The sequence below is a fragment of the Myotis nattereri genome (assembly GCF_964212035.1).
Source record: "Myotis nattereri genome assembly, chromosome: 9".
Taxonomy (NCBI): domain Eukaryota; kingdom Metazoa; phylum Chordata; class Mammalia; order Chiroptera; family Vespertilionidae; genus Myotis; species Myotis nattereri.
Window position 1 is genome coordinate 38683704 of NC_138084.1, and position 13027 is coordinate 38696730.

Consider the following 13027-nt stretch of genomic DNA (forward strand, 5'->3'; position numbering starts at 1 on the left):
TATTGACATGAATTTCATACTTTGCCCCCCCCCCCAAATAAAATAAGGTATAAGTCATTTAATCGCATGCTGACCAAGAAACACCTACACAACTCCCCCCAAAAGAAGAAATGCTGGACTTACATTGGTGACATATTCGATGTCCTTCCAAAGGATGCACTCCCTGGGGAAATCAGCCAAGTCTAAGAAGTGGTCTACCACCACCTGGCCGATTAAGTCGTGGCGGGAGAACCTGTCAAAGTCATACACAGAGAAGTGCAGTTTCCGGGCCTCAAGGTCGTTGTAGGGAACCGGAAACAGAAACACTTCGTCAAACACAGGGTTCAGGGTCTTCCTGTGAACTTTGGTCTGGTGTTTTGTTTTCCGATCCGGAAGCAAATAGATCTTGACGTAAGGATCTGAGGTCCCAGAAAAGTCCTTGGCGGGCAAATTGACGGCTTTGTGAATCTTCACTATGAGCTGCTCTAGGTCACAGTCATATTTTAAAATAAAGTTCAGTTTCCCACAGGCTTTGCTGTTACTCCTTCTCCCGTCATCGCTGTCCAGTGACCTCTGCTTGTATAGCTCCGGTTTAATGCGGCCGATCCCGCCCAGCTGTTCTTGTTTTTGCAGTTGCTGGATATTGAAGTCCGGGTTCGACAGGTTGAGTTGTCCTCGGATTGAATTATGCCTTCAGTGAGGAGCAAGAGAGGACAAAGTTATAGCCTCATTAGCTACAGGTCTTTCAGAAACATGTGCCTGGGATTTAGGTAGACTGTTACGCACGGTTAAAAAACTTAGATCTGTGGGCCCTTTTTTTTTGGGGGGGGGGCTAAATTCAATATGCTCATCAATGTGAGTAAGCTTCTCCCCAAGGCTTGAAACCCAAAATTGAGGGCTGGTGTCAGGAAATGAAATGATTACCTGTGACCTTGGAGCTTTAAAGGTTTAATGCACTTTCTCAACTGATAAACCATTAAGAAAGCTTATCTGGCCGGTGGGATGTAAAGATTTGTTCACACTGGTTTAAAAATAAAGTTATTCGTTTTTATATACAATGTCATCCTGAAACTGAAATAACTGTCTGTCTTCTTAAGAAGAATGATTCTGTCTCTAAATTGCACAGACTTTCCTATCACTGGCTTACCGCTTTCTAAGGCTGTATATTCTTACTGCTTCAAATCAGATCATTTCCTCACAAGAACACAAGTTTTGCTTGTGTGAGGGTGGATGTATGGGACAGGACGTGTCTGCTTGCAGTGGACCGCGTCAGCTCTGACAGGGGCGAGTGACAGCTCTGTGAGTGTTCGCAACGCCACATGGGTAACTGCTGAGCAGCAGGAAGAGTTTATTTCTGTAATAAACACTATGGGCATCAAAGGGAAGGGAAGCTGCTAAAAATGTATACAAGAATTCAGTCAGGGATGGTTGGATACCGACACTTGCAAATCAAATATTTGCTAACAGAATCAAGTCTTCACCTAGTACTAGTAAGCTTATTGGTTTGGACTAGAAGCTTCCCAGAAATTCTCTTTGAAACGTGCATTATCGTGTGGGTCTTGGTAAATGGAAAGAAGCAGTCATTACATACAAGATTTTCTTAAGGCCATTTTTGTTTGTTTTTAGCTCAGATTTCAGAGGCATGATACTGTATTTTCTGTAGTCTCTCAATAATCTTAATTAAAATAGCCTCTCGCCACCAGGTCAAAAGCAACAGCTGGCGTCTTGGATGGATTGGTAAATATGTAGTTGGAGAGGCAGAGTAAACATTTGAGTTGATCTTGTTTTCCTTTCTGAAGGCTACTTTATAAAATAAAGATGTAAAAGTGGGATAAATAGCCACCGAGATATGGTTAAAACTATTCTCCCTTGTCATTCAGATGTTGCTATGCTGAACATTTCTCTTTGTCCTAAAATATACTCCTAGTCACTGAGCTAGTATAACAAGAACACAATCACAGAGCTGCCATTTGCACCTGTCACAGCCAACACAGTTCCCCACAAGCAGACACATACCCCAGGCATGGACATTGCCACGTGAGTAAAACCTGTGTGGTCTGAAAGTTTCTGCTGTGAGATTTTAATTTCTTGCAGAGAAATCCACAACCTTAAGTTTCCTCTGTATCTCTTATCTCTGATTTTTCAGGGGTAGGGAGAGAGATGGCAGATGCTCTTAAGCACCTAAATTGCCTCTCTGTGCAAGTATAGCCAAGTCACTCCCTTGTGGAGATGCTAACCTCTGGAGTGCTAGAACAGAGCTTTAGTCTTGCTCTGCTGGGATCTCTGGGCAGAAATGACTGGCAGGGAGCAGCGAGTACCCCGCCCTATGCAGAGGCCTTAAGGGGCTGGTACCAGCTCTGGCTTCCTCTGCTATTGCTTTTTCCCTCCAGGCTGGCTTCACACAAGGGCCACATTGGGGTCTGGAGTCAGTTCACATCTATGATGGCCATTCTGGGAACTCCCAGTGACGCTGTTTAAATACTAAAAGTGCTCCATCTAGAGTATTCTAGACCCACGGGATACGTCTTCTCTGCACCAGCGTCTGTGATGGGACGCTGGTCCTGAGTCCACGCCAGCCCCAGGCTCTGCTGTCACTTCTCCCCCGAGGTGCTCTGAGCAGGCTCTCTGTGCATCGCAACTTGCCTTCGATGTTTTGGAAAGACTGGCTTCAGATTCATCACAGGAACATTTTGTCTTAACCTTTATCTGCAGGACGAAGCCAGCCATGTACATTTACATTTTAATTTAAACCTACATGAATTTGGCTGCTTAGCAATGGAACATACTCTGTTTTCCTCGTGCATTTTCTTAAGACATGAACTCTGAAGAGAAGTAAGTCCTACGTGTTCCGCTGTTCCCGGCCAGGGGGTAGACGGAGTACATTGGGGAGGGCGTTAGGGAGAGATCTGTATTTCAAAGACCAAATACAGATTTGGTCTTTGAAAGCAATTAGGATGCCTCCATTCCAAATTCCAACACAGCTGAAGCTTTCTTTTAAAAATTGAGCGCAGGTATGAATACTATTATCCACCCAAATGTTATATATGAGTTTCATTCCCAAACTCCCCCCGCCCCCATTCAGAATCACACTTACTTTGGGGAAAACAGTGGAACCCACTGTAAGGCAGTGGCTTAAAGCAGAGAGCAGGGACTGTAACAGGCCAGGACAGTTCTCACTCCCTGGGGCTCTCTTTCAGTCGCTTTCAATTTCCTTTCAGGAGAGAGTCAGCGATTCCCGGAGTTGGAGGCATGGGCTAGAGATGCTCAGGGCAGCCAGAGAGCCAAGGTAACTCATCACCTCCCTGCATACTCTCTGCAGCTCTCTGGACTGAGAAATGAGAAAGTAGAGCAGGGAGCCTGCCCTAGGGACATGGAGGAGAAGGGAGGTAGAGGAAATGGAAAATCAATATTCCATGGCTCTCCTGGGCTATTCAAATGGAGTTGGGAGGATAAGCAAGTCAACAGCAAGACAGAGGAAAGATTCAGAACAGAGTGTTGTGGCCTGGCTCTGGGCACCCGGATGAGGAATTCTGAAATGGTCAGTGGAGGTGGTACTTGAGTGCACTAAACTAGAGGCCTTGCCCCGCCCACCAAGGCTCTAGGATTTGAACGCTGCTGAGTGACACTGAGAGTGTGATAAGGAGGGATCTGAGGCAGCGCGCGAGGCAGGCGTCCACTGAGCAGGGCTGGGGAGTCCAGTATTTTGGTGTTCTCAGGGCTTAATGTATACTATGAATGGAAGAGGAGGTGAGCCCCAAGGATGGGTGTGATAAAGAATGCTGTACCTACATTTCACCCTAACGCTGTCTTAGAAAGCTGGCCCTGGAGTTGAAACTCTCAGCGTGGTCCACCTCCCATTTAGAGGCCAGTTTCCTGTCTGAAAGAGGCCAGGATGAGAACTTCCTGGACGTGGCTGTCCCAGACCCGAGCTGGAAGACGCGCCTGAAGAAAGCCTAATTTCAAAGATGACTAACAAAATCTATGAAGCAGACTTCCCCTAACAAACTCAAAAACACGCTTCCATGCCTGAAGGGATCTGAGCCTGTGGTTCAATTGCAGTTAAAGATCAGGAGCCACAGATGCCCAGATGCAAGTGGCTTCCCTCAGATTCAAATGAACCATGTCCAGCGTCCCATGTTGAGATCCCCAAAGTCTCAGTCCCAGAGCCATCACCCAAAGGCCAACTTCCTCCACTGGATCTTAAGAAAGAGAACATTACTGTGATTCAACAAATTTGGATGTGCAAAGCAAGGTGTCAGGTAGGGTAGAAGGGAGAGAGAGGCAAACCTCTTCAATGCCTTCAAGGAAATGACGCCCAGGCGGGTGATGAGATAGTCATACACTAACTATAAATCAGGGCAGAGAGGGATTAAAAACCCCATGACTGGAGGTTAGAGAGCCACAGAAGCAGACAGAGGGGAAAAAATGCCTCTGGCTTGGGAAACTGTCATGGAGGAGATGGAACTTGAGCTGAGCCTGCCTACTTAACTTGGCCTCATCCTTATCAGCCTTCAAGCTGACACTCTAGACCTCAACAGGGAAATTAACTGTGTTTTCCTCTTGGTCCCCAGCTGTCCAGCAAGATGAGGTCTCCAGCTCCTCTGCCGCAGCAGCTTTCTCCTAACATCTGGCACTCGGACCACCAGCATCCCTCCCATCACTGGATTTCCCCTGTGCAGCCACAGACAAGGGTACACTCTTCTATCCTCCCGCCTCTCAGGGCCCCCATCTCAGAGGTGAAACTTGGTCGATCTCTTCCCTAGTCCTGGGGCATCCATGCTGACAAGGCTTCAGGGTCCAAGGAGAGGGAAGAGAGAAGCAAATTGTTATTTCGGAACCATCATGGGTTTTTTTTACTAAGTTCAAGTCAAGACAGGGAGGTTTGGAAACAGTGGAGACAGGACTCTGTTTCTCTTCTTGAAACTCCCCTGGTGATGGGGAGGAGAGAGTTGGGTTGTCCTGATCCACAGGCAGACACCGAGGAAGGGGAGTGGCAGACAGGACAGACGCAGTTACCTGATTACAGGGCAGGATGGGGAATCTGAGGCTTTCCTGTAATGGGATTCACAGGCTTCTAGAGCGAGTGAGATAATGATGATGTAGGCATCAGGCCTTGGCCAGTGGAGGTGTGTGGTCAGGTATAGTTAGATACACTAAAGCATAACCAGCTTCTTCCCACTTCCTCCCAAGCAAAACAGGTTTAAAACCTTGGTGTCACCTTCCAATATTGTACCCCCCAAGACTAAGATGAGCCTATGTCCCCCATTCCTGAGATTAGCCTTAGTATGTCCCCAATTAGTCTGCAGGCTTTTGAGGCCAGAGCTATATCTTTTTTTTCCTCTTTAGTATTAGCATATAATGTAGAACTTTGCACATGGCAGATGCTTAATGCATGCCTCTAAAGTAAATATAGGAATGCCACAGACATAACAGTTTCCTATAATTAAATCCCAGTATAGAAAATACACATTTACATCTAGTTGAGAGAAGTCTACGTAACTTCCACTTTTGAAGATGTCAGTATATTAGAATCTGAAGAAATAACTAAAAGAGTAATTCAAAAAATTGTTTTAAATGTTTCTATCTAACCAATGCTCTCAACACAAAACAGTCTAGCTTAATAGAATTGTGCTACTCACAGAGTAATTACAACATTTCATCCTAGCGGCACCACGTACGTAGCAAGTATTAGGATGATTTAAATTGAAAGGATGATGACTATCTTCTTTCAGTTTGGTCAGTGTATTCGGTGACTGTAGGAATTGCTTAGTTCAGAGATAAGGCTGGGAGTCTGAATGTAAGGCTCTTAATGAATGTGAGACCTGGTACACCAGCCTCACACCATTCTGGCCCCTACTCAGTTTATACTTTTGGCTCTTTGCCAGTCCTGCCAGCAGAACACAGAGAAGTGGCCTGATATTGATGAATGTGTTGTCAGTCATTCACGGAAAAGTCTGCTATGTGCCAGAGGCCACACCTGGGGCGACATATTTAAGGAGAAACAAGGTAGGTGGGCCGGTCTTTGAGCTCACAGAACTCATAGTCTAGAGAGGGAATGTAGGCAATAAACACTCATTTTGTTTACAATGGAGCTCAATCCTGTGAAGAAGTGAAAGCAAGGCAATGTGTGAGAGAATGAAGAGTGGGAGGGAGTGGAGGAAAGAACACATGCTTCAGACAGGGTGATCAGGGAGGCCTCTCTGAGGTGGTGACATTTTAGGTGGGAATGAAGGCTGCACAGGAGCCAGGCATGGAAAATTAAAAGGAAAAGCATTTCAGGCAGAGGGAACAGCCCGTGTGAAGGCCTGAAGGCAGGAAAGGGCTGGAGACACTGAAGTTGCTAAGAGAGAAGCTAGAGCAGGGGTGGGCAAACTTTTTGACTCGAGGGCCACAATGGGTTCTTAAACTGGACCGGAGGGCCGGAACAAAAGCATGGATGGAATGTTTGTGTGAACTAATATAAATTCAAGTAAACATCATTACAGAAAAGGGTACGGTCTTTTTTTTTTAAGTTTTATTGGCCCGCGGGCTGTAGTTTGCCCATGGCTGAGCTAGAGTGTGCTGAGCTTTTTCACGCAAGCCTCCTACTGAGTCCACGTTGACAGTGCCCCCTGGGCTGTGCCACGCGGTGGCCTGGCCGAGAGGTGAGGCTGACAGCGGAGAGAAGCGGCACACAGAGCCTGCACAGATTTGATAAGGAGCCTGTGGTGTGGCAACTGAAGTTTTTATAAAACTCCAGAAAGTGGTGCCCTAGGATGAAACGTAATCACCCCGTGAGCAGCACAATTCTATTCAGCTACTGTTTTGCATTGGGAGCATCAGTTAGACAGACACATTTAAAAGAACCGCTTTTGAAGTACTCATTTAGTGCTTGCTTCAGATTTTCATAAATTGACAGCTTCAAAAATGGACCTCAGACCTCTCTCAACCACCATGAGAACCTGAAACTAGATGTAAATGTGTATTTGCTCTGCTGGGATTTAATCATCAGAAATGATTATGTCCATGGCATCCTTATGTGTACTCTAGAAACACACATCATAGATGACAGAGGAAACTTGAGAAGGCTTGAAAAACAGATTGGACCTGCATCATGGGACGTAAGTCAGAGATGGGAGTAGATGGCCTGCCAAGGTTCCTTCTGTTTGGAGGATCCAGGGTTTTCATATATTTGGAATACAGACCTGTAAAATGTCCTGGGAATTCTGCGGGGGGGAGGGGAGGGGGTCACCCACAGTCCCAGGATATTAGAGAGATTTCATTATACAAGAGAGATTTCACCTAAATTAAAAAGAATTAAGAAGAATTTTGGAGGTTTCTAATAGTAATGGTGCTAACTAGAAAGCGAATGCTAAGGTGTTTGATATTAGAAGAATAAGAGAAAGTCACCTTGACCAGAAATATTCTTAGAAGATGAAACAAAGCTTATCGTCAGAACATTCTAAAAGGCATTGGTGGAAGCACATATGTGCAAGCCAAAGAGGCCAGGTGTGTGTTGTGTGTGTGTGTGTTGTGTGTATGTTGTGTGTGTGTGGTGTGGTGTGTGTGTGTGTGCTGTGGTGTGTGTGTGTGTGTGTGTGTGTGTGTGGTGTGTGTGTGGTGTGTGTGTGGGTGTGTGGTGTGTGTGTGTGGTGTGGGTGCGTCCGTGTGTGTGGTGTGTGTGTGTGTGTTGTGTTTGTGTTGTGTGTGTGGTGTGTGGTGTGTGTGTGTGTGCGTGTGGTGTGTGTGCGTGCGTGTGTGCGCGCGCGTGTTTGTGTTGTGTGTGTGGTGTGCGTGTGTGTGCATGTGTGTGTGTGTGTGTGTGTGTGTGTGGCGGCAGGAGGGAGGGGAGTGTCTGATGGAAATGCTGTGACAGAAGCCATGCCAACTGCAATGCCCTTAACCGCCAGTCTAGGCCAAGGAGGTGTCCTGGGAATTTTGGGACAAGTGGTAACAGCTGCAGGAAGGAAGCAGTAAGACAGGAAGTGCCGCAGTGAGAAGGTAAAGAACACAGGAGAAAGAAGGGAGAAGAAACAGTAACCAGCAGAGCAGACTACTTAGTGTCATCTCAGCGAAGAGTACCTTCCCCCTCCCCAAACAGGGTATCAAAAATGTGATTTTAAAAAAGGTGTTAAAAATGTTTTGGAGCATGAAGGACATTTTACTAATTTCCCCCATTTTGTCACTGTGTGTGTTTATAATATAACATAATCCCTAGAGAATTACAAGACCATACACCATTCTTACAGTAATACCATCAGCAAAGATGTGTGTTTCCAGACAAAACTCATAAAAGGAGTTCAGTGGTAATTTAGGTAAGTATTTTAAATGCATAATGATGCACATTATCAGTATTAGGTCATATGCAGATGGAAAGAGTTTAGTTTTCTGATAGTAGTTCAGATAGAACTAAGCTTGTTTTGGCCGTCAGAAAAGGTAATTTAATTGCATGACTCCAAAACAAAAATCAATCTAAATGCAGTAAAATATATTTTACAGGAATAATTCCATCTCTCTTCTATTTTTACTTATTTTTTTCCTTCTAGCTAATGTCTACAAATCAGTGGTGAAGGTATCTATAGTTTTTATTTTTAAATACAATCTCTTTTTGATATGCAGAGCCCTTACACACTTTTCTAGAATAAATACTGTGGTAATCAGAGTGATGTGGTTGCTATCAGTTCATCAGAATGATAGCAGAGTCCTCAGATCTACAATCTAATAAAAACCCAGCACATCACCCTGTGTCGAGGGGACCCAGATCAGAACAATTAACACGCAGAGTAAAACCAAACAGGAGACAGTTTCAATGGGAACCCCCTCTGACAGGCCCCAGTTATTGGAATACTGAGATTTTGTTATGAGTCTGCACCACTGCGTGAGCCCCATAGCATCATCGAGGAGCTCCAGTTACACCTAAGTGTTAAAGCTGAAGAGGAATCCTAGCAATAGAATCCGAGGATTTCTTCTAAACCAAAAGGCAAACAACCACCCCTTTCCTCGCAGAGGAACAGCTTAGGTTTAGCTCTTTGACTCAGAATTGGAAATGATGCTAAAGTGGGTTTCTGAAAAAATTAAATTACAAACTGTCATATTCCATCCTACTTAATGTGAATGAGCAGAGCTTCCAGGATATACTCGATTAACATTTAAAAGGGTAAAATCTTATTGCTGTTTCTAGAGAACAAATAAAAAAGATTTTTTTTTTTAAATCCCCCCAAATTGTGCTCCGACTTTCTAAATAACAGCACACGCTTTTCAGCTCTGGCTATTGCTCAAGCAAATATTCTCATTTTTAAAAAAGCTGCTCCCGAAGTCTCTTTTCCTATAGTCTCTTATTGAAAGTGAATTTTTATATCCAAAGATTCAGAATTGGCTGTTTGACCTCAAAGCCACCTTTATGCAACATCTGAGTCTTGGGAGAGGCCCGCCTCCAGGATAATGGTGCTGTAAACAGCAGCCCTGAGAGCAGACGGGCAGCTCATGTTTTGGAGTAGTTACAGGTAGAGGCCTGGAAAAGCACAGGATGTCCACGCTGTTGTTTCATTCTTAAAACCACCCATACGTCTGCTGTTACTCTTTCTCTCTTACAGAAGAGGAAATGGAAACCCGGAGATTAAGGTGTCCAGTATCACATGTCTAAGTAAAGCCAGTTCCCTGGGCCCCAGACGCTTGCTTTTATGACTGCATTATACTATCCCTCCACTGCCAAAGGGCACAGAGTGTCCAGCCACACAGAGAGGGGCCCTAGGCCTGGGCACTGCACAGGCCTTGCAGAGGCTAGAAATGGACCAAGACCTCTGGCCAGTCTGGAGTGCAGAGAGCTGGTGCGTGCCGGCTAGGCTAGGTCCGAGGCAAGGGAAGAAACGCCCTGGCTCTGGGAGTGGTAAACACTCAGGCTCTGATGGTTGATTGAACCTGGTTCAAACCCTGACCTAGGTGCCTACCAATATATAATTTTGTTACTTCATCTGCTTGAATTAAGTTTCTTCTGTGAAATGAAAATAATAGGATCTACTTCACACAAAGTTGTGAGCCATAATGCAATAGTGCGGATGAAGTTCTTAGATGGTACCTGACAGAGTAAGTCTTAGTCACGCTAACTAAATGTTATTGTGGACCAAGCAGAGACGGCGCGGAGCTCAGGAACCTCAGTGCAATACACTGAGCAGCACCGAGTTCCCATATTCACGTCTGTGACAGCGAATGGACATGTGAAAGGTCACAGGCTCCTTGGTGACTCAATGTCACTGCTGCCAAGAGAGGGGAAGGGGTGGATGGTCCCTGCTTTGCATTCAGAAAGGAAGGAGGCGTTACTGACCGAGTCGACGAGGTTGGCTCTGTGACTTGGCGCTTCACGCGGACACCGTGGGCACAGTTCTCCTGGGCCCCCGTCTGGGTGGAGAGGGGGATGTCCGGGGAGGTGTGGCTGATCTTCATGGAGGAGGGGCTGGGAGGGTCTAGGAAGCCCTCACTGTTCTCCTGCTCATTGATGTCTGTGTCCGTATAGTTCAGAGGCTCCTGGTTGTTGTCTTTGCTACCAGAGAACAGGCCTCGTTCTCGCCACGGAACCCAGCAGAGTTTCCAAGACACGAAGAGAGACACACCAAAGAGAGCGAGGCCACAGGCGGTGACCAGAAGGGTCAGCAGGCTCACCGAGATATCTGCAAAGAAGCAGAGATTAAAGGTCAGTATGATTGTTACCCGCCACCCTGCCATTGCACTGGGCAGGTCAAATGGCCCTGCCACCCATCCATCCCTCAGCAGCCAGCTGAGGAAGTAACATGCAGGCCGTGCTTAGAAACAAGAAACAGGTTGCTGCAGCAAGAGACAGGGTACATCCAGGGGGCCTAGAAAGGCCCTGCAAGTCAACCATAACTGCATCACTATTTACACTTTCCCACGGCAACACAAATCATTGATACTAGATGAGCATGGCGTTTTCATTGTCCTTAAAAATTACTCTGTCATCTCAGAGGGGAAGGGAGGGTGGACTGGATAAAAGACAGTGAAGAGAGTATCCAAAGAACATATATACATAGCCTGTGGACACACAAAACAGAGTGGTGAAGGCCGGGGGAGGGGTGGCAGGGCTGGGTGGAGATGGGCCAACGGGGGAGGGGGGAAATGTAGGACACCTGTAATAGTGTCAACAATAAAAAAACAAAAACAATTCCTCTGTCATCACAGAGAGCTGTATAGTATCACTTGTGAGTTGTGTGAGTACAACTTTATAAAACAAAACAAAACAAAAAACTAGAGTGCTCTTTCCCTATCTTGATATCAACTTTTAAGAGTCTCAGCAAAATGAAGCTCAAGCCCTCTGAAGCCTCAGGAATACCCACATCCCGGCGGTCAGGGTGCCCAGGACCAGGGCCGGTGCTCCCCGTTTGGATTTCCCGGGTAGCAAACCTGAGACAAGTATTCAAGGGAAAGTGGTGTGCTGAGATGAAGATAACACAGCGAGGGGAGAAGGGCAGTGATCCAGGGAAGGAAGCCAGAAGTAAAGGCGGCTTTATCAAGCCAGTTACCACCACGGGGGACTGGAGGGTGAGCCTGCTGAGGAGGCTCCACACACTGGGAGTCTCCCCGTGCCAGGGGCCAGGGACCAGGGACTTGGGCCATTTATAACATTGGCTCCCTTCAGTCACTGATTTGAGGGAAGTTCTCAGGGGGCATTTCCAACCTGCAGCATGGGTGGCAAAGTAAGCTGCGGTGGCCAGAAAAAATCACACATTCAAATAACACAAAGGCTGGCCTTTAGAGGGCAGGGGGCATGTGCTCAGATGGTGAGGGTGAGTGTGAGGGGATATGGCAGGGCGATAACAGCATCTGCCACGTAGACTGTGGCGCCATGGCCTCAGCTAGGGTCCATGACAGTGTGGAATCTAGTGGCTGAGCTTTTAACTCTCAGAACAAAGCCCAGCCCCCTCCATGCTTCCGCCCCACCTTCTAGTGGAGCCAAGGAGGCTGAGGTGTCAACCTGAGTCAGTCCTGGAACTGTAATCCCTTCCTTTAAAGGACACCCCTACTGCCCTTACTGTGCTACAAGGACTCTCCCTGGGTTATACCTTTACTGCCCATCAGTAATATTCATACTGTGTTAGCCAAAGTTTTCTCAATCATTATACATGCCAGGCACTGTGCTAGGCTTTGGAGATACAGTAGTAAAGAAGAAAATTAGGAATTGATTATTTAATATTCACAAATTTTTTTAATTGATTTCAGAGAGGAAGGGAGAGAAGGAGAGAGATAGAAACATCAGAGATGATTCTCATTGATTGCCTGCCTCCTGCACATTCCCTACTGGGCATGGAGTCTGAAACCCAGGCATGTACCCTGATTGGGAACTGTGACCTCATAGTTCCTAGGTTGATGTTCAATCATTGAGCCACAGTGGTCAGGCAATAGTCACGAATTTAACTACCCACAGCACATCAGCAATCCATGATCCATGACAGTCTGCTTAGGCATGCAAACGAACCCTTCCTGCAAACCACTGACCTCCTGAGTCAAGCTGACCTCCTGGCACCCACGTGCTTTTCAATATGACTCTGAAGGTACCTGATCGTTGTTCTAAAATGATGAAACCGTTTCTTCATGAAAAATTGCTCTTGACAGAGAGCCAGCTGCCAGGGCTGGTGATGGATATACTGTATCTCCTCTATGACTCCCAATCAATCTTTGCCCTAATAAACATCGCATCTCTGTTTGAAAACTCTGGGGTTCCAACTTCAACATGGGTAATGAGCTCAAATCTTTGCTACTTTTCTGTTTTTCAGTCCCGTGGGAATGAGATGAGCAACTTACGTAACAATGAAAAACAAGGATGGGTACCATCAATCCATCCGTGAACCAGTAACACTGAGGAATTTCTGTAATTGCTTTTAAAGGAAAAGCCAATTAGTGCTGCATGCTGAACAAAGGCAAATGAAAACACAGGACACAGAGGGAAAAGCAAAAATTAAAAAACACAGATGCAGGCCCAGCCAGTATGGCACAGTGGTTGAGCATCAACCTATGAACTAGGAGGTCATGGTTCGATTCCTGGTTGGACAGATGCCCAGGA

General features: G+C 46.1%; 1 protein-coding gene across 1 annotated transcript in view; it reads right to left on the reverse strand.

The window, feature by feature from the left end:
- Positions 1 to 13027, reverse strand: part of SYT9 (synaptotagmin 9) — a gene marked incomplete at both ends in the record, with an annotated part of 134768 nt that overhangs the window by 73462 nt on the left and 48279 nt on the right. The window contains 2 exons of the mRNA XM_081100249.1: positions 124 to 670; positions 10280 to 10622. Of these exons, the coding sequence (XP_080956375.1) occupies positions 124 to 670; positions 10280 to 10622 (890 nt within the window). The remainder of the gene's footprint in view (positions 1 to 123; positions 671 to 10279; positions 10623 to 13027) is intronic.